General features: G+C 40.7%; 2 protein-coding genes across 2 annotated transcripts; one reads left to right on the forward strand and one right to left on the reverse strand.

Moving 5' to 3' along the window:
- Positions 1–1,440: 1,440 nt before the first annotated feature.
- On the reverse strand, positions 1,441–4,817 carry LOC117248022 (C-signal). Its single transcript, XM_033612740.2, has 4 exons — positions 4,482–4,817; positions 2,410–2,587; positions 2,207–2,301; positions 1,441–2,132 (listed from the first exon to the last, which is right to left on the reverse strand). Exons 1-4 carry the CDS (start codon positions 4,806–4,808, stop codon positions 1,941–1,943), a joined length of 792 nt encoding a protein of 263 aa, XP_033468631.1. The 5' UTR covers positions 4,809–4,817; the 3' UTR covers positions 1,441–1,940.
- A 1,540-nt stretch (positions 4,818–6,357) lies between these two features.
- nphp1 (nephronophthisis 1) lies at positions 6,358–17,012 on the forward strand. Its single transcript, XM_033612749.2, has 20 exons — positions 6,358–6,523; positions 7,196–7,257; positions 7,465–7,525; positions 7,901–8,034; positions 8,210–8,402; positions 8,686–8,787; positions 8,895–9,022; positions 9,167–9,212; positions 10,703–10,790; positions 11,239–11,333; positions 11,495–11,623; positions 11,765–11,839; positions 12,083–12,193; positions 12,399–12,481; positions 13,151–13,227; positions 13,354–13,453; positions 13,610–13,722; positions 15,515–15,588; positions 15,842–15,886; positions 16,043–17,012. Exons 1-20 carry the CDS (start codon positions 6,458–6,460, stop codon positions 16,319–16,321), a joined length of 2,061 nt encoding a protein of 686 aa, XP_033468640.2. The 5' UTR covers positions 6,358–6,457; the 3' UTR covers positions 16,322–17,012.
- The last annotated feature ends 1,757 nt before the right edge of the window (positions 17,013–18,769 follow it).

An 18,769-nucleotide genomic window follows, 5' to 3' on the forward strand; every position in this document is an offset into this window, starting at 1 on the left:
TTACTGGATGACATTTTATGGCATGATATTTGTTTTATTCTCCTTGTGTTTAGTTTTATTGTACAGCACTGTGTGCTTTGAAAGATGGTATTAAAATAAAGTTTATCATTATAATGTTTTGCACAATGTTCAGTATCTTTAAGCATGGTCACAGTAAGTATGCATTGTTATATCAGAGACCTGTATTCTGCTCAGGGTGTAAAGCCTCTGAAGCAGAATTTTACATGAAACAGGGAGCCCATTATTTAATTTGCTCCTGAAACCTGAGACCTCAGGTTGGACCCTTTAATGGTCCGGTTCTGGCCCACAGACCCTATGTTTGACACACCATGATGCTATAACTGATGTTACATCAATAATGCTCGGAAGGCAGCAACAATGAAGGACATTAAAGACTCTTGGAAGTGTACAAACTGTACTGCAGTTATCTAAAGTGATACTTCAAAAAGCAATAGCAACCATAAAGTTATTACACGGACATAACTTAGCTCCAAAGGTACACTGGAGTTCATCGGATAGGGAAGTAATATCATAAGAAACAGCTTTAATACTAAGAGGCTCCACCAAGAGTAAAAATGCCCCACAGTGATTAACATGAACATAAGTGGAGCATGGCAGAAGTCTCAATAACCAAGGAATAATACATGTAGGCTATGTTATGATATAATCGTGTAACAGCATCAATTACTGTAAATATTCCATAATTTCACTCAGTGAAAAGCCATAAAGGTGAAATGCTGCCATCTTCTGGTTAATATTAATGAACTGTGTTTTACATCTCTGCCCACTGAGTAATTGAAAGATATATTAGGAATTTCTAACTGTAATTTAATAAGCTGTTGGCTTGTAAGGTAGAGTCAAACATGTTTGCACCATGTGATTGTAATAAAAGTCTAATAAATTAACTTGGTGGCCTAGACTTAGTAAGAATCAGGTCAACACTGTGTAAAAACCCCATAACAAGATTGAGCTCAGTCATTACCCAGCCAATTAGTCACAGCCCACTGTTCCTTAAGTCTCTACTCTTCTGTAAATAAGGACTACACTGTATATATGCTCTTGAAAGCACCTGCTGACAAGAAAAATATGTATATTATGGTTTCAGAGATGAAATGCAGGTCTTTTTCCTTTATTTTGTTATATAAAAATGCCTATTTCCAACATGGCTTGGAGTGACTTTCATCCTGTCATCCAAACACAGCTTGTAAATGTAAGAATGTAGTGTTTGTCCTTAGCGTCAGGTTCCACTTAAAAGTATTGCAAATGCAATACTCCCTTTTACACCTAAGGGGAAGAAAATGGTATAATTTAAGACCGACTGCCACTGATCAAACATGTTACCTGCAAAGAAATAACTATAAATGCCCATTTAACCGATGATATTGTTTAGTATCTTTCAGTGAAAGCACAAAGTAATGATACGATACTGTGACACATAACTCAGCTGTCTAATGCCATGACAAACACTGATTTTATTAAACAATAAGGCACGAAACACAAACAGGAGTATCTGAAATTGCTTTTAGGCATCACACTCAAGGAAACAGTTACTTGTATTCCATTACTCCCCAACCCTGAAGATCAGTAGCACCCTCACATCTGTCTGTCAAGAAGCTACAAGCTAGCAGATGTTTGGCTTAGCTTGCCCCAAAGACTGGAGCAGAGGGAAACACACTGTTCTGCATTAGATCATGAGTATAATTACAACCGCATTAAAGCCACATGAGGACTTTATGTGATGGCATTATTAACGTCATAAACATTAGAGGTGATTTAAGCACTTTGGCTGGTTGTGAGGTAGTGAAAGAGGTTTGTTTTTGACTGTTTAGACTGTCACTCCACCTTGAGAACCTCCTTTCAGTGTAAAGTCCAGCTCATTGCACGCTCCGTCAAGAGCAGAGGTCAGTAAATTAACCTCTCTCTCTGTCCATTTATTGTTTCTACCAAGGAAGTTCAGTCCCATCCCAGCTGTATGCCCTGCCAGTCTTTTCCATATTCAGAGAGTCTATGATGCTCATCAGACAGGTCACAGAGTGTTCGGCACTGAACAGCTTGCCTTTTGGCACGTTCTTGTGATACGGCCGGGAGAGGTCTGTGTTGACTGTTCCTGGATGTAAGCACACACACACCACCTGGGAAAACAGAAGCAAGTTCATCAACCTTCTAAAACACAGGCCAAAACAACTATGAGCACAGCCAGACCTACCTTGGGTCGACTGCGGCCCAGCTCTATGGAGAGGTTCCTGGTAGCCATGTTGAGAGCTGCTTTAGACATTCTGTAGCTGTACCAGCCACCAAGACCTGAGAGCAGGGGTGGAGGGTGGAAAACACAGAGGAACACAAGTGAAACCATACTGTATTAGCATGTTTACATTACCACAGAGCAACCAAAAGTAACACAATACCAACCGTTGTCGCCAATAGATCCCACTTTGGCGGTGATGTTGACGATGATGCCACTGTGCTGCTTGGCTTTCTCTGCGGGCTGCTGACCGAAACTCCCTCCGCCCTTCTGAAGGAGGGGGGCGAAATACTTGGCCATGACCAGGGGGCCCACTGTGTTGGTCGTCAAGGTGGAAATGATGCCCTGAGAGGGGAAGCAAGGCAATAGATACAGGTCAGTGGTTAGATCAGTGAAAAGGTGTGATGGGTGTTTGATGGGTCTGGATACATAGGTGTGAATGGGGGACTGATGGTTCACTAGACCTTTGGACAGACACAGCTGGGGCGCAGGATCCAGGATAGTCGGAGTACATTGAGTGGCTGGAAGCATGTAGATGTCAGGGAGGATGCAGGGGACATGTACCCCTTGATATTTAGAACATGTGCATTTTACTGTTACGGTTTTTGGGCTTTTTGCCTCTAATGACAGGACACTTGGAAGCGAGAGGTGACGACATGCAGCAAAGGGCCACAAACTGAAACTGAACTCATGGCCAGAGCGGCAAGGACACTGCCTTTGCTCACGGGGGACTCAGTAGCTAAGTGGGTATGCACCAATTGGTTCCTTTTCTGCATTAATTGGTAGGGTGCCCAGGAGCTCAGGGGGTAGAGCAGGCCTCCATGTCCCCCTCCATGCCGAAACGAAACCTACGCCCTTGCTTAGAAGAACCAGTATAGGAAATTATCTCCTTCCTCCTTCAATGCAGAGAAATGACACCAATCTCAATACCAAAGTCTCGCCATTTATTGTAGACTTCCTTAGTTGGTTTGTCACAGCAAACAGACCCATTGGGTGAAGCTGCCTGGCTCACACTAAGGCCCTTCATACATGGTGTCACATCAGCAAGCTAGAAATGAATGTGGCCAAGACTGAAGAACTGATTACAGAGCCATGTTCACTCGATGGCCAACGTGCTGAAACTTTAGAAAACTTTAAATACCTTGGTACAGTTATGGACTCCCATGTGAGCATCTCTGTAAATACTGAGTATATTTTCAAGAGATGCTCACAGCGACTTTATCTTCTCAGAAAGCTCAGTGGTCTCTGTGTTAGTCAGCAGAATTTAGAATTAGTGTACAAAACTATGGTTGAGAGTGTTTTAACATTTCACCTTACTGCCTGGTATGGTCATCTTAACTGTACGGCCAAGAACAAACTCTCTAGGATTGTATCAACGGCAAGGAAAATAGTTGGCAAGCCACAGTAGCCCTTGACGCGAAGTCCTTCATTCCAAGTGTCATTAGTATTCTTAACTCAACATAGTGACAGCTGAGTTTTAAACCACAGTCAATGAGCTGATTTAATGTGTTAAGTGTTAAGTGTTTTGTAATGACTTTATATGCTTGTCTAACTATTTGTCTGCTTTTTACAATATTGTCTTTTGTGTTTAGTGAGCTGAAGACAACTTCCCACCCATGATGGACAATAAAGATACATTCTATTCTATTTTATTCTATTATAAAACGTGCACACATGTTGAAACAGAATTTAAAGTGTTTGATATTCTCTCAGCTTTTGGATGATGCACCTAGCAGCACCTGATCTTAATAAAATCTCCATCTTTTCACTGTTGATACTGCCCCCTGCTGTCCTGTGGATTAATTTGAATGATGCAACTAGCAGGCAAATCTAAGAGAAAAGTTGAAATAACTTTTAAACTGATATGGTTGTGTACATTATATTTATGCCGAATTTAGAGTCAGGTCGTATTTATTCGACCAAGATGGCGATGTCTCGCCAAGTTCTTGTATATTTACTCAAAATGAAACTTAATTTTAAATCACAGGATTTGTTAATGAGGTTTGGAACGGGGCTCAGTATTTAAAGTCCCCTGACACTACAATGGCCTGTCGCGTGTCCACACAGCCGCTTGAGAATCAGTTAAAACAGAACCTGACAGTTTAAAGTGACCCCCTTTAAATAAGATAATCCAAACTAAATGGACTTTACAGCACATTTAGTACACACACCCCATCAGGCAGGACCATGCTTCAGTTGTATTCTACTTCTCATGGTGACAGAGCAGCTCGTGCTTTACCTGAGCAGACACATCTCTCAGGCTGGTCTCTCCTTTACCGGAGGGATGAAGCATCGCCGAGGAGTTGACGATCAGATCCAGCCTACCGAAGCTCTCCTTGACCCGATCCGCAGCTCCACGGATGTCCTCCTCCCGGTTCACGTCCAGCTGGAGGACCGTCAGTCTGCCCGGGTGTTGCCCGGCCAGGCCCCGCAGCTCGGCCGCTCCGTCCGGGTTTCGACATGTCGCTATGACAGCAGCGGGGGTTTTGTTTCTCAGGATATGTCTGCAGAACTCAAGCCCCAGTCCTCTGCTGGCTCCCTGAATGAGCGCCACGGGAGCAGCCATGACAGGTGAGTGACGTAACACCGGAGGCGGATGGAGAGTTTTTGTGTTTGTTGCCTTCAGGTCCACCCTAAACGTCGTAATTTTGTATTTTTGGTAAAAAGATAGCGAGGAATTGTGCAAACAATTGACTTTTATTAGGCCCGTAATTAACTTTGTTGATTTGTAAACTTTCTGCTTACAGCAGCGTCGAAAACTCATAATTTTGACTTTTTAAGAACTCAAGAATTTAAAGTGAACGAGGAGAAAGTGAAGGCAGCATGTTTCACAACAGGCAAAATGCGCTGTAGGTCATTTAGAAGGCACTTACACAACGCTGCTTATGTGCAAGCCAGACATGGATCATACAGGACTAAAATAATCTGTTTAGTTCGTGCACTTAAATAAATTTTTCCAAACCTTCACCTCACACATTTAGACATCCCATCGGCCTTTTCCCGTCTAGAGTCAGAATCTGACGGGTTACAGTTTTTGCTACAACACTGTGAAGAATAAGTGTGTTACATACAACACAAATTATATGAGAAAACAGCCACATTAAAAAAATATTCTGTGGGGAGGCATAAGCGCTTTCATCCCAGCCAACATTTGTATGTAGGGCCCCCGTGGGTAGTAAATGGACTGAAAAAAGGGCCCTATAAGGGACTGTCCATGGGTTCCATATTGGCCCCATGACATTTGCCCACATATGGTAGATTTACCCACTTGGGCCACAGATAAGATGCCCATTTTGGACCCATACCCAGTTTGTACCCAGGTAGCCCCAGCATGATCCATTTGGGCAACTGGCATGGGACCAATATGGTACCTGTACACAGTCTCATATAGGGCCCATTTTTCAGCTCACATGGGCCCTACATACAAATGTTGGCTGGGATTCAGCGTTTGTCATTTGATTAACCACTTCACAGATATGTGGTGTCGATTGTAAAATGGCACACAATGAAATTAACAGCAACGTTTCACCACATTTAGCTCCAAACAATGTTATAAATGTGTGTGATTTTTGATTTTTATAAAGGCGCTTTTTACTAGATTAACAGCAATATGTGTGAACTTCGTCATATTTCCTTTTCTTGTTAAAAAAAATATTTATTACATGTAATATGTTACATGTAAACATTAAAATCTAATTATCAAATCTAAAGGTTAAATCTTAAATCTAAACGTGCTTGAAACTAAATATTTAGCTAATATGCAAATTGACAGTGCTAGATATAGATTTAAAATTTAACCAAAAATTCACACCATATTTTAAAATATTGTTTGGAGCTAAATGTGGTGAAATGTTGCTGTAAATTTTAGTGTGTAACTTTATAATCGGCGTCCCATTCAAAGACTTTATGGCGTTATGCTCCAGTCCAGCAGGTGGCGATAGTGTATCGACAATCACCATTATATCCGGTGAAAAAGCGTGTTGAACTATAAATGTTTTTATAGTTAAACACATATTTTAAAAAAAACATATTATACAAACAATTAATTTAGAATATAAAGGAATGAGCTTGTAATGGTCGATTAATTAAATCCAGTCGAGCCCAAACCGGAAGAGGCTACGGTTGCCTAGCGACAAGTGGAAGAGTAGCGTCAGTTAGCTAGCTAGCTAGGCTATCAGCTAACACACGGAATATGCTCCATAAAACAGCGTATAAATGCCACCAAAAAGAAAAGGACCTTTGCAGCTTGTCCAGAGAGAAGTGGACGAAATCAAAAAGCAGGTTTGTTACAAAATGGCGCTTGTTTTGGTGGTTTATTAGCGGCGATGAACTCAACAACTGTGGCTGCCAGATTGGCAGTTACATGAAGTTATTGAATAGACAAGAGAGGTTGTTGCAGCTGTAGCACTCACCAACCGTTGTACAAAGAAAACGTAGCCCCTTGAAGTGGAAGATACGTCTTGGGCAGTTTTATTAAGAGCTAAAAGGCCTTTATAGATGTGCCTTGTGTTAGCATTAAAGTCCAGAAATGGCCGAAGATGAATATATTTTGTTCGTCATTTGTACATAAAGGTAAAAGTAAAAGAGATTTTCCTTAAAAATTAAGAGCTTTTTGGTTCATGAAGTTAATGCCGAATTTCGTAGAACACACAAAGAAAGACCCTATAACTTGTTTGATGAAGTGGTCAGTCAAAAGGCAAGGGAATGTTAAAACGTTAGATTATAAATGAGTATTGGGATCTTGAACCTATCTTCACACAACGCAACACATACAAAGGACAGGCCTGTTGTTTTGTAGCCAAAGAAAACACCCAGCAGGTATTAGATCTGAGACATGTGTTTATCTGTCATTAAACAGGAAGTATAAACACTATAAAATGTACAGAGGTAGACACAGTGGTGTCAACACTTCTTAATTCACTGCCAGTTGATCTCGTTGTTCTTCTAATCCAGGTTGACAGCCTGTTTAAGGATGTGCAGAGTCAGGATGGATCCACTGAAGAAGCATTACGCAGGTAAACAGGAGTGCTTCCTAAACTAGTTTTACTTCTTGTAAGTGCAGTTAAGACCAGGACCATCATTCACCAGCACTGAAACTACTAAAGGGACGTGATTTTACTCTGCTTTTATTCCCACTCCTCTTTTTCCCATATCATTATGATTTAGTTGATTTTAATTGTGCCTTGAGGTTTGATTTTCTTCTAATGTCCAATCCCAAACAGATGTCAAGAACTGCAGATGTCGGCAGAGAAGACACAAAGGACACTGAGGAACCTGACCAAGGTCAGTTCTGTGCTCTCAGTAAACTTGGAAATATAATTTTTAATTTTTTTTTGTAATAGGTGTGTGCAGTACAATTATTCAGTTCTACTACTAGATGACCTCCAACATTGCAGCCAGGACTTTTGGTTGACCTAAATCAACAGTTTGTATCATAAAAAATGACATTATTTATGGTCCCCAAATCAATATGCACATGTTTTCTGAAAAGAAAAATCCCAGAGACTGCAAGAAAGTCAGGTATCACTGACAGACCAACACTGGCTTGTTGAGCAACGTTCTAATACATCAATTTAAATTTACTGTATTGTGACTTGTTGTGATCTTTTAAAGGACATTAAGCTAAATTGGTGTTGTAATTCATTGCCTAATTTTTAGGCAGATGAGCTGGCTCCAGTGGGGAACTATGATCAGAGGAAGCAGGAGGAGGAGAGACGACTGCAGAACATCTTGGAGCTTGTAAACACCCTCTCTCTGAAGCTTTCACCACCAGGACCCAGTACTGCTGCAGGGTCAGTGCTGACGATGTCATATCCCTTTTTGCCATGGCTCAGTTGAGTTTTCCCATGACAAATTAAATCCACGTTTATCCTTTGTAAAGAAGCTGCACAGAAATATTGATTTCAAAACACTGATTTCATCCAAAATTTAAAATGTCTTCTCACATTACTGTGTTTCGATCTACAGTGATGATTCAAAGGAAGACAGCGAGGAGGAGGATGATGACGAAGATGATGACGAAGACAGTAGCGATGCCGACGATGGCGGCAACGATGAAGACGAGAAGCAAGCTGTGAAACCGCCCTCTCAGTCAGACCCTCGTGTCTACACAGCCCTGAGTGATTTCAAAGGAGAACAGGAGGGAGATCTGTCTGTGCAGGTGATGTACTTCCTGTTTCAGACACAGAGGTGACGCACAGGGGTGTTGACATGAGTTCAGCTGCAGCCTAAGCACTCCAGCTGTTTCATTCCATGTATGGACACTGCACAGCCCTGCAGGTACAATTAAATAACGAGAGGCTGACAGGGAAACAGTATGAAATGAATTATTACCAAGAAACTCGTCAATGACACACTCCTTTGATTTTAAGCTGGGAAAGTCTGTTAGTAATTCATGAATACTGTGGAGCTACATGACTCGTTTGTGTCCCTGCTGTTTTCAGAGGGGGGACGTGTTGAGGATTATCAGGAAGACAGCAGATGGATGGTGGCTGGCTCAGGACGCTAAAGGCAACAGAGGAGTGGTTCCAAAAACCTACCTGAAGGTACACAAGCTGCTGAACATCTGCATCACATCAAACCCTCCTGTGTTGTTAATTTTAAATGTAAGCAGCTGCAGTGTGTTGATGTAAAGTGGTGACTCACTTTTCAGATTGGCTCTAGTGTCGATGATGAAGAAGATGATGACGATGATGGTGATGAAAATGAGGAGGAGGAGGAGTCAGAAGAGGAGGAAGAGCAAGATGGTGAAGAATTGACTGATGACCAAGAGAAACAGAGGTCCTACATATTAAGAAACTTTGTATAGCTTTTGATTGAGTGTGGTTCTGACTAGTGTAATGAGAGACAGCTCTCTATCTGTGTGACTGACACTCGATAATCATCAATCAGTTTAATTTTGATTCCTTTCTTCTTCAACAACAGTTCTCCACATTCCAACTGGAGTACTGTCAGAAAGGCTTTGACCAAGGCAAGTATCTACAAACTACAAGTACTGTCACTGGAACTGATGCTACTGTTAGGCCCTGGTTACACAGGCTGCAAAACGCAGGGCGCACCGCACTGCCACCCCATCACGTCCTTACACTAACCTTCCCGTGTGATCAATCTACCGTTTTTTCCCCACAGTAACTAGTATCTGGTTCCTAAAATGTTGAGGTAGAGGGTACTTGCTGTAGCTCTGGTTGAGGGTGAGAGGCTGTCAGCAGATAAACAGAGATCTGTGTGGGTACATGAGACCCTAAAAAAGAGGGTGGATCATGGGGAGTACCACCAGTTGGTCCAGGAGCTTCTCCTCCATGATGGCCATTTCCAGTCATATTTAAGGATGACTCAGGGGCAGTTTGAAAACCTGCTGTCTATCATCAGGCCGTATAGCTCTGGGTATCCAGCAACTGCTACCTCCAGTTTCTCCTCCATTGTTTACCAGCTGTAAACTTGTTGTCATGACCACCACAGAAGGCCCGCCTCTAAAATCATCTGGTTGGACAATGGGAAAAAAGAGGACAAAAAAAGAGATGACATGGGGCACTTTTCCGCTCTGAGTGGAAGTTTTTTGCAACTCGAGGAGTTCAGGGTGCTCTGGCAAAAACACCAGGCACCTAGAGCTCAGAATCACCAGGTGCATCACAACGTAAAAAATGCAAGCAAAAAGCTTCATTGTCATCACAAACAATTACAAAAAGGCGCCTCCAGCTGCTGAAACACTTCTGTGTGATCAGGGCCTTAATCTTCTTATTGACAAATATACAATCCACAATGTGAATAATATAGGGCTGTACCAAGTAGTACAAAGCTTTGAAGCTTCATTCATAACGACACTTGAATTCTTAATCAACATTTGAATGCTGCCTAGCATGTCTGTTCATTCTGTTTAAACACTTTATTTCTGCGCAGATGCAGATAAAGAATATTATTAGTATTATACTGTTTGTAGAATTAGATTACAGTGGTGGCTGTGGAGGATTGTTTCCAACATTTCCAATAACTCCAGAGCATTCTAAGTCCTAAAGTCAGAATTTGTTATAAAAAGATAGACGTAATCTTTTCCAAAATGACCAACATGTTTTTATCTGACAAAATATTCTGCTTCAATCTATATCTGTTGGCATTTAACTTTTAAAACAACATTTTTCACTGCGATCAAACAACTCTTTGCTTTCCCTATTAATGGGACAGTCTGGCAGCACCATGAGTTACAGTTTTTCATTAAAGGGAGTTCATTAATAAAAAAATGAATAACTTATTTAATGTGATGAACTACTTTCTTAAAATTGCGGAATTTGTTTGCAGATTTTTTTAATGTTTTTAGGGCAATGACATCATGAAATATGACGACAGACCTTAAAAACTATTTGCAAACCTCCGCTTCAAATGTATAAAGATGACATTTGGTGCAGCTCTAAATGTGTATACAATATATTTATGGTTTCACTGTGTGTGCCTCTGTGTGTGTGGCAGATTGATGCAACAGATGTGCTCTCTGCCATGGGGGCTATACCTTCAGGATTCAGACCATCAACTCTCAATAAACTGCTGGTGGAGGAAGGTCAGTATACGCTCTCTAAAACACACACACACACACACACGCGCGCGTGCGCGCGCAGGTGATGATTACAGCTGATTTCCATTACACTCGTCTCAGAACACAGGAAAGGTTAATCAACTATTTTTGAGGTGCAATGAACGATTATTTTCGTTATTAATTAATCTGCAAATATTTTCTCAATGAATGAGTATATCATTTTGTCTATTAAGTGTCAAAAAAAATGTAAAACACAGATCACAGTTTCCCAGAGTCTAAGTGATGTCTTTAAAACCAATCAAAGAGCAGCGGTCATGCAGCAGCACAGAGACCATTTGTGTGATTCCTTCGCAGTTTAAACCACCACTACAATTACCACTGGTGCTGGATGCTGTTAGTAGCAGTACTTGTTTAACTAATACATATTCATGATTAAACGGTAAAGCAGTAACCGTTTGTGTCTTTTTTCTAGGTATAACATACAGAGGAAGTCACTATATTCAGCCACAGCTCAGCCAGTCGCAGCTGTCCTTCAGTGACCTCTTCCTGGATCCAGACACGGGCAGGGTGAGAGTGTCCCTCTGTGTGTGTGTGTGTGTGTGTGTGTGGTGAATAAAGACAATGTTTTCAGGTTTCTCACACTGCAAAGCATCCACTCATGAACACACCTCCTCGATATAACACTTCAAATTACTGCTAACTCATCAGTCTCCTGTTCTGTCCCGCAGGTTCGTGCTCGGCAGGTCAGGACTTGTGTTTGTTTCAGTCTGTGGAGCTGCAGGATGATTCCTACTCCTGGGGTCGGAGTTCAGGTCCTCAGCAGACACATCCGCCTCTGTGCCTTTGATGGAACTCAGGTGGAGTATTTCTGCTGACCCATGTCTCTGCAGTGTGGAACAATTCAAGAAATACTGTTGATTTATTAATTATTAGCTAAAATTTCCATAAAAAAACTCTTGTTCTATCCTGTTTTTTAATGAGCTGTTCTTGTGTCTCAGGTGTTGAGTAACATCCACACAGTGAGGGCAACCTACAACTCCAAGAGCCCCAAGACCTGGAGCTTCTCTCCAAGGGTATGTTTACGACGCAAATTAACACACTGTTGTTATTGTGTTCTTTCTTTGTTGTCTGGTCAGGTGATGTGGATTTTGCTTAAACTACTTCTGGCACTTCAACTCTGATGGTTGTTACTGAGATACAATGCTTAAATGTGCCAGAACTGACTCCTGAAAAGCTAAAACACAAAACTATAGCACTGAAATCTTTTGTTTAAGGCTGACCTTTAGTCCTTAAATGTTTTTGTGTGTTTGCTCCAGATGACAGGCATCCTTCCCACCCTCCTAGACGGAGACTGTTTCCTACGCTGCAACTCGGCATCTCCTGACCTTGGTATCCTCTTTGAGCTGGGAGTCACCTTTATACGCAACGTGAGGACAAACACACACAGACACAAATGTCAGTACAGACAGGACACATAGGACTACACAGGAAATGGAAAACTACTATCTTGAGCCCTTTTTTGTTGTCAAGGAAGATTAATAGAGAAGAATTCCTCCCTCAGCGACTGGACAGTTATTAATGAAGCAGAGTGTTGGGGATGCAGCTGTGTCCAATCTTCTGTGTGTGTTTTAGTCGACAGGTGAAAGAGGGGACCTGAGCTGCGGCTGGGCTTTCCTCAAGCTGACTGATGACACTGGAAATCCACTCCCCAACAGGTACACACACACATATACCAGTGTATACAGTGCACATGCAAGTCCTTCTACTGCTTTCTACTTTCTACTAGTTCTACCGCTGCCCCATTGGACACTTGATGAGCATGCTACAAGGCACAAAATCGTCTGCTCCCAGTTTCAAGCTGGTCCAACGTGGCAGCTTGTTTGGAAACTTCCTCGTATAATACAAAACAGTTCATGGAAATGTGTTTCTGAAAACATTTGAGGCGAGGAGTGTGCCGTGCAGCTACTGAATCTGTCTGCATTTTAGATCGGTTAGTTTTTCAGGAGTTTCCAGTTGTGGTGAGTCACGCTGGACGCCCCTGATTTGCAAAAAGTAGCCCAGCTTCAACTTCATGCAAACGAGGAGTGGAAACCCTGGTCTCTAAAACGAAACATGGCCCAGAATGCATCACACGGCTGCCTACATAGTGAATAAGAGGGGTGGAGATGAGGAACCATCTGGACATGTACCATTATTTTGTAAACAGATCACCATACACATTGTTATATCAACCCAGAAATACATATAAATATGAAACACAGACATCTTTTTTTGTTATATATATGTGCAGTGTGAAAGAATGAATGGCTATCTGTGAAAACACCTATCTACCGTATGAGTGATGTGTCCTTAATACTTAAAAATCTAATCGAACCTGTGTCTAGGACCTATGAGCTGCCAGTGAACGGTGGCACTCCCTATGAGAAGGGTGTCATGTTGGAGGCATCAGTCACCAGAGGAAGTAAGAAGACAACAGCTCAACACTCGTGTCACATGTTTGACAAACACGTTTGCTCAGTACATAAAAACTTTCAGCAAACTTTGATTGTCATCAGTATGATGAGTATGTTCTCTCTTATCCTCTCAGCTCCAGCTGGTGTTTTCCAGCAGATGCTTCAGACCAGGCGGCAGCCCAAACTCATCGTGAAGTTAAAATCAGCCAACAGCCGCAGCAGAACGCAGCTCAGGTGGGAGGATCGGCATGAAAATCTCACCACAGGGCTCGATCACATGTAGTGGAATGTGTGATCTAGTTCAATAACTATAAATGTAGACTAGATTTGCATGTGTGCGCACATACACTATACTGTGTATGTTAGTGACAAGTATGTTTTCTTCCTCAGTCTCCTTCCAGACACTCTGCTGCACTGTCTAAGCTGCGTCCACCTGCTGGCTCTACACAGGCAGCTGCTGGCCGACACACTGCTGATGGACAGACCCACCATGCAGAATGCAGGTAACACACACAAGTGTTGGCACGATACTGGAATTTCTAACTTTGATACAGTATCTTTGAAAATATTGATCTTTGATAACATTTTCTATACCATGGGGAAAAATTGTTATTATTAAAAGATAAATATAACAAGGCTGATGACGTTTTCTTTCTTGGTTAGTAGCAGAGAACAGCTGAGTGACTGTTGTAAATATTAACGATAATTAAAACTTTTTTCCATGAGTGAGAACAATATTCTTTTTGTGGTGGTGCACATGTTCAATAGACTATGAGACTGTCACATAATCAAAATGCAATAAAAGTGCAAGTAAAAAACAGATGAGTGACAGGACGACAGCACTGTGAGAGGAGGCGGGGCTTTGGGTCACCCCACAGTCGTGTGTGTGTGTGTGTGTGTGTCAACTCACACTTGGAGAGAAGAGTGTGTGAGAGAGTAGTGTTGATGGTATCGATACTGTGGGAAAGGAGGATTGAAAACTGTTTCAAATATTCAGAATCGATATGTATCGCTAAATGTATATTTTCGACAGCACTAAAACCAGTGTTGGGCAATTACTCCCAAAATGTAATGTATTAGATATTGCTAGTTACCTTCATTTAAAAGTAATGTTACATGACAATATTACTCTGTGTAGAGTAATAAGTTACTTATTACATTACTTTTGTCTTACTTCCCCATAGGGGTGTCCCGATCCGATCCTTGGATGGGGTATCGGCTCCGATCACGTTATTTTTACAAAATCGGAATCGGTAATAAATGATCGGAGGAATCAAAACAACAAAAATGGCCAGGTTTTTCATCCATGTTGTTCATTGTTGCCTCCTCTTTCCAATGTATAAAGATATAGGCCTATTTTGTTTGTTGAAGACAAGAAGAAGAATTTGTTTACATTTTGTGCTGCTGAACCACCGATAAGCTTTTTGGATACTATTTAAATAAAAAACAAACCTTATGGGACAACTTGGATGCATTCTTTTTTTCTTTCTTCATGCTTTGCAAAGTATCGGATCGGACTCGGTATCGGACTCGGTTTCAAAATAAAAGACTCTGTATCGGACTCGGTTTCAAAATGAAGGACTTGGTATCAAATCGGATGCAAAAAAAATGTGATCGGGACATCCCTACTTCCTCAAAATGACCTCAGAAGAACTAACAGGCATTTTAAATGGACGAGGGTCACGTTCACATACAGCAGTTACTACTTTGTATTTACATCCCCTGCTTATATTAATAATAGTGTAATGATATAGATCAATTAAATAGCCTGGACTGTTTAAAATAAATTAATAAATGAATATTCTTGGACACAGGGAGGGTCAGGCAGAGGATCAAAGTCTGATAATTATGAGACATGCACACATATTTGTGGGTCTATGATATGAAACACAATAAACAAATATTGGGGTCAGGACAACTAACAGAACAGCATGCGAGTAAATCACTGTGACGAGCAATCTGATCAGCTGCTGCAGCACCGGAGAGAGAGTTATGCATAAGAACAGTACCGTGTACTGGTGTTGCTCTACGGTTGCAGGGGATGTGAATGGAAACACATCCAACATATACTAACATCATCCATATGTTGATCACTGGGACGAGGAAAAAACAAACCAGAGGCCAGCTCTTTATCCCCACTGCTTTCAGGCAGCCTTAAAAGTAATATATTACTGCAACAAGTTACCCCCAACACTGACTAAAACACACCTTCATTGCCTCTTCTTTAAAGCAGATATGCAGATAATGCAGATATTCATGGTTCTTAGAATTAACTCAACTTGCTCTCTGTTTCAGAGCTGATAAGCAGTCCTGTACTGTCTACCTTCCCTGTGCTGTTGGACCAACCAGACCTGCTGGATGCTCTCAGGGTCAGTAGGGACAGCACCATGGTCGAACTTAGTCCAAATTACCAAAAAATAATTCAGTACAATGTTGTTCTCTGTGGACATTTTCATGCCAATAATGTATCCACTTGTTCTGAAACCAAAAAGGTTTTCTGCATTTCCTTTAGACAGTGAAAAAGTCGTCAAGTAAAATACTGAATACACTGCTTTGAAATTATTGGATTTGCAAAACAACATCACTCAGTAAAATAATAATGTAACTGTCATCTTCTTTCAGAGTGCCTGGCTGGAGTCTGAGACCAGCATGAGCCGAGCACAGAAGGTCAGTGTGTGTAATACCAGTACAGACCTGTAGAGGGTGCTGAGAGTATGAGGAACCTCAGAAGTTAAAATGTGTGAGCTACCAGCGCATCTTGTCATGGCAAGCTGCTGACCAGGTGTAAATATAACGAGTTCCTTCCTCCCTGTGTGTTTGCAGAGAGACCTGACCTACCTAAAACAGGAGTTCATTAAAGTCTACATGTCATCCGTCTACTTCCTCCTCCACTCGCCCTCGCTGCCCTGTCACCGCTGGGCGGACCCGCCCTCAGAGGAGCAGCGAGCCAGAGTCATCTACGCCACCCTGGATTCTCTCAAACACACCCAGCACACCACCGGACAGTGTGGAGGCCCCGAGGTGTTTGTCGACCCCATGCATCAGCATCTTGCCTTCGATATCACAGAGTTGACCTTTGACCTCCTGCGTGTGGCACGGTGACAGCAAATCGCTTAAAGGGAAGGTTGATTATTATAATAACTAGGTGTATTCTGTTATTTTGGTTTATTGTAAAAAATAAAATGTGCCATGAATACATCTGGGAACACTTTTTAAATTTTCTGATGATATTTTATATTTTTGATACTGTCAATAAATCTCATGAGAAAACAATATCCATTATTTTTAATACTTTCTGACACCCAAACAGTAAATGGTGTATTGTAGGGGACTATTTTCAGCTGTGGATTAATACACATTTGGTGCTCTAGTTCGAGGCAGCAAGGCTGTGTATGTGAGACCAACTCAAAATAAACTGCAGTGCCCATGCTCATCGTGATGATGGAAAGTGTCCCTCAGTGCAACAGTGCAGCTCAGTGATGTGTTTTGAATTGTCTTCGGACAACAAGGGAGCTCTACGGCTCTATTTGTTTTGGATTTTTGTTGGGATTTGTTGAATCTACGCGGCACTGTGACAGAAAATGAAGTGGTCTTAAGTTTTAAGAAATGCTAGCACAATGCTAACATACAGAACACTGAATACAAACACAGATGTTTCTGTGTACCTTGAGATTACATGAGACACTAATTATGGATAATGAGTGTGTTAAATAGTGACACTATTAGCCTGTTTCCTACGACTATGTGTTGCCAAATTTTGTTTAATTCCTTAATAAACATTGTATTAAAATCACTCGATCTGTCACAGACTTTGTTTTCTGACTGGTCACTGAGCTGCACCATTTAACTCCACCCATAAGTTCAACATTAGCCGTGTGTGTGTGTGTGTGTGTGTGTAGTGTAGAGTTTCAGGGTATAAGAGCAGTGTTCAGGGTTAATAATTAGTGGGCCGTCGTCTTTTTATAGCCTGGTATAAAAAGAACAAGAGCAGCGAGAGGTTGGATCAGTCCGGGCACAGACAGGCTCGAGTGATCCATCAGTTTGTGGTTTCACGTTTTATCAGGATGAATCGTAACAATGATACAACAGTTCAACATATTATAACCTTTGTGTCTGCGTTACATTCATGGAGACTGAATGGAAATCAAACAACCCAACTCTTTAAAATGCAGGAAACTTTATTGACCTTTCTTTATGACTTAAGAATTCATTTAAACTGATTATTTCCAGTGATATCCTCATGCTATACAGGCTGCAAGAAATGTTGTAACCCCTCCCCCTCAATACATTCCGACACTTTAAAGAATACTTCAACACACCACGACTTAAAATTAACTCCCAACTTGACCTTTAACCTTAGACCAAGCCCTACACTCAGCTGATCACTGACTAAAATGTCTCTAAACACCTCCATGTCTCATGTCCAGAATGTCTCCCTGTAGTCGAGACTCTCTTCCCTGCAGTGTTTGCTGGTAAATAATATTGCATATCCTGTATTTCCACATTCCAGAGCCATTGCCATGGTGACAGTGCCTGTGGTGACCAGGGAGTTGTTTGGGTTACCATCAGGGTGATAGTAATATAATATCTAAAGGCAGCAGTAAACAAAAGGGTAAAACTTCTTGAAGCTTCTCAGGCGGGACAGGAAGTTGAAGAATTACTTCACTGTTGTTTCTTTAATCACTTAGAAACGTCTTGTTGACACAGAACAATGGACTAGATGTGTTTGTTGGCTGTTGATTAAAGACAGCATTGTCCACCTACCACTGTGCATCACACAGGATACTACTCTTGACTCTTTGTTTCTCACTACTGATCGACTATAAATAGGTTTGTTCTAGAAAAACATAACACCTGAAAGCTTTATTTTTTTATTTTGTATTTACAGCTTTGACACATAGTTGATTTGCAAAAACAGTCAATAGAAATGAGTGTGACAAACAATTTCTGCTATCTTAAATAGCTGCAGATGAAGATGGAATTTTAAAAAAGAATAAAAAATGATCAAATTCAAGAAGAAGACAAGAAATTCAACTGCAAATAGCCTCATGGTTTTACTAATACACATCACCACATAAATGTATGACTACTACTACTACTAATATTCTTAATTTAGATAGGTTAAGTTACAAAGCACTCTACAAATATGAATTAATAAATAAATGATAAAAACATTTTACATAAAAGCTATACAATATGGGGAACATTAGATATAAATAAGAAAGAGCAAAATAAGTAAAATAAAACAAAATAAAATAAATAACAAAAAATACAAAATAGAAAATAAATAAATAAATAGATGATTAAAACATTTTACATTTACATACATTTTAATTTAAAAATTGTACAACATGAGAAAGAGAAAATGAGAGTAAAATAAGACAAAACAAAAAATAAATAAATAAATAAATACAATAAAGATAAAATTAAAAATTAAGAATTAAAAAACTGAAAATTGAAAATTGAAAAAATAAATAAAATAAAGATAAAAAAAAAATAAAACATTTAAACAGATAAAAGTTGCTGCCAGATATAAAATGCTCATCACAT

Source organism: Epinephelus lanceolatus, chromosome 17, assembly GCF_041903045.1.
Source record: "Epinephelus lanceolatus isolate andai-2023 chromosome 17, ASM4190304v1, whole genome shotgun sequence".
Classification (NCBI taxonomy): Eukaryota; Metazoa; Chordata; class Actinopteri; order Perciformes; family Serranidae; genus Epinephelus; species Epinephelus lanceolatus.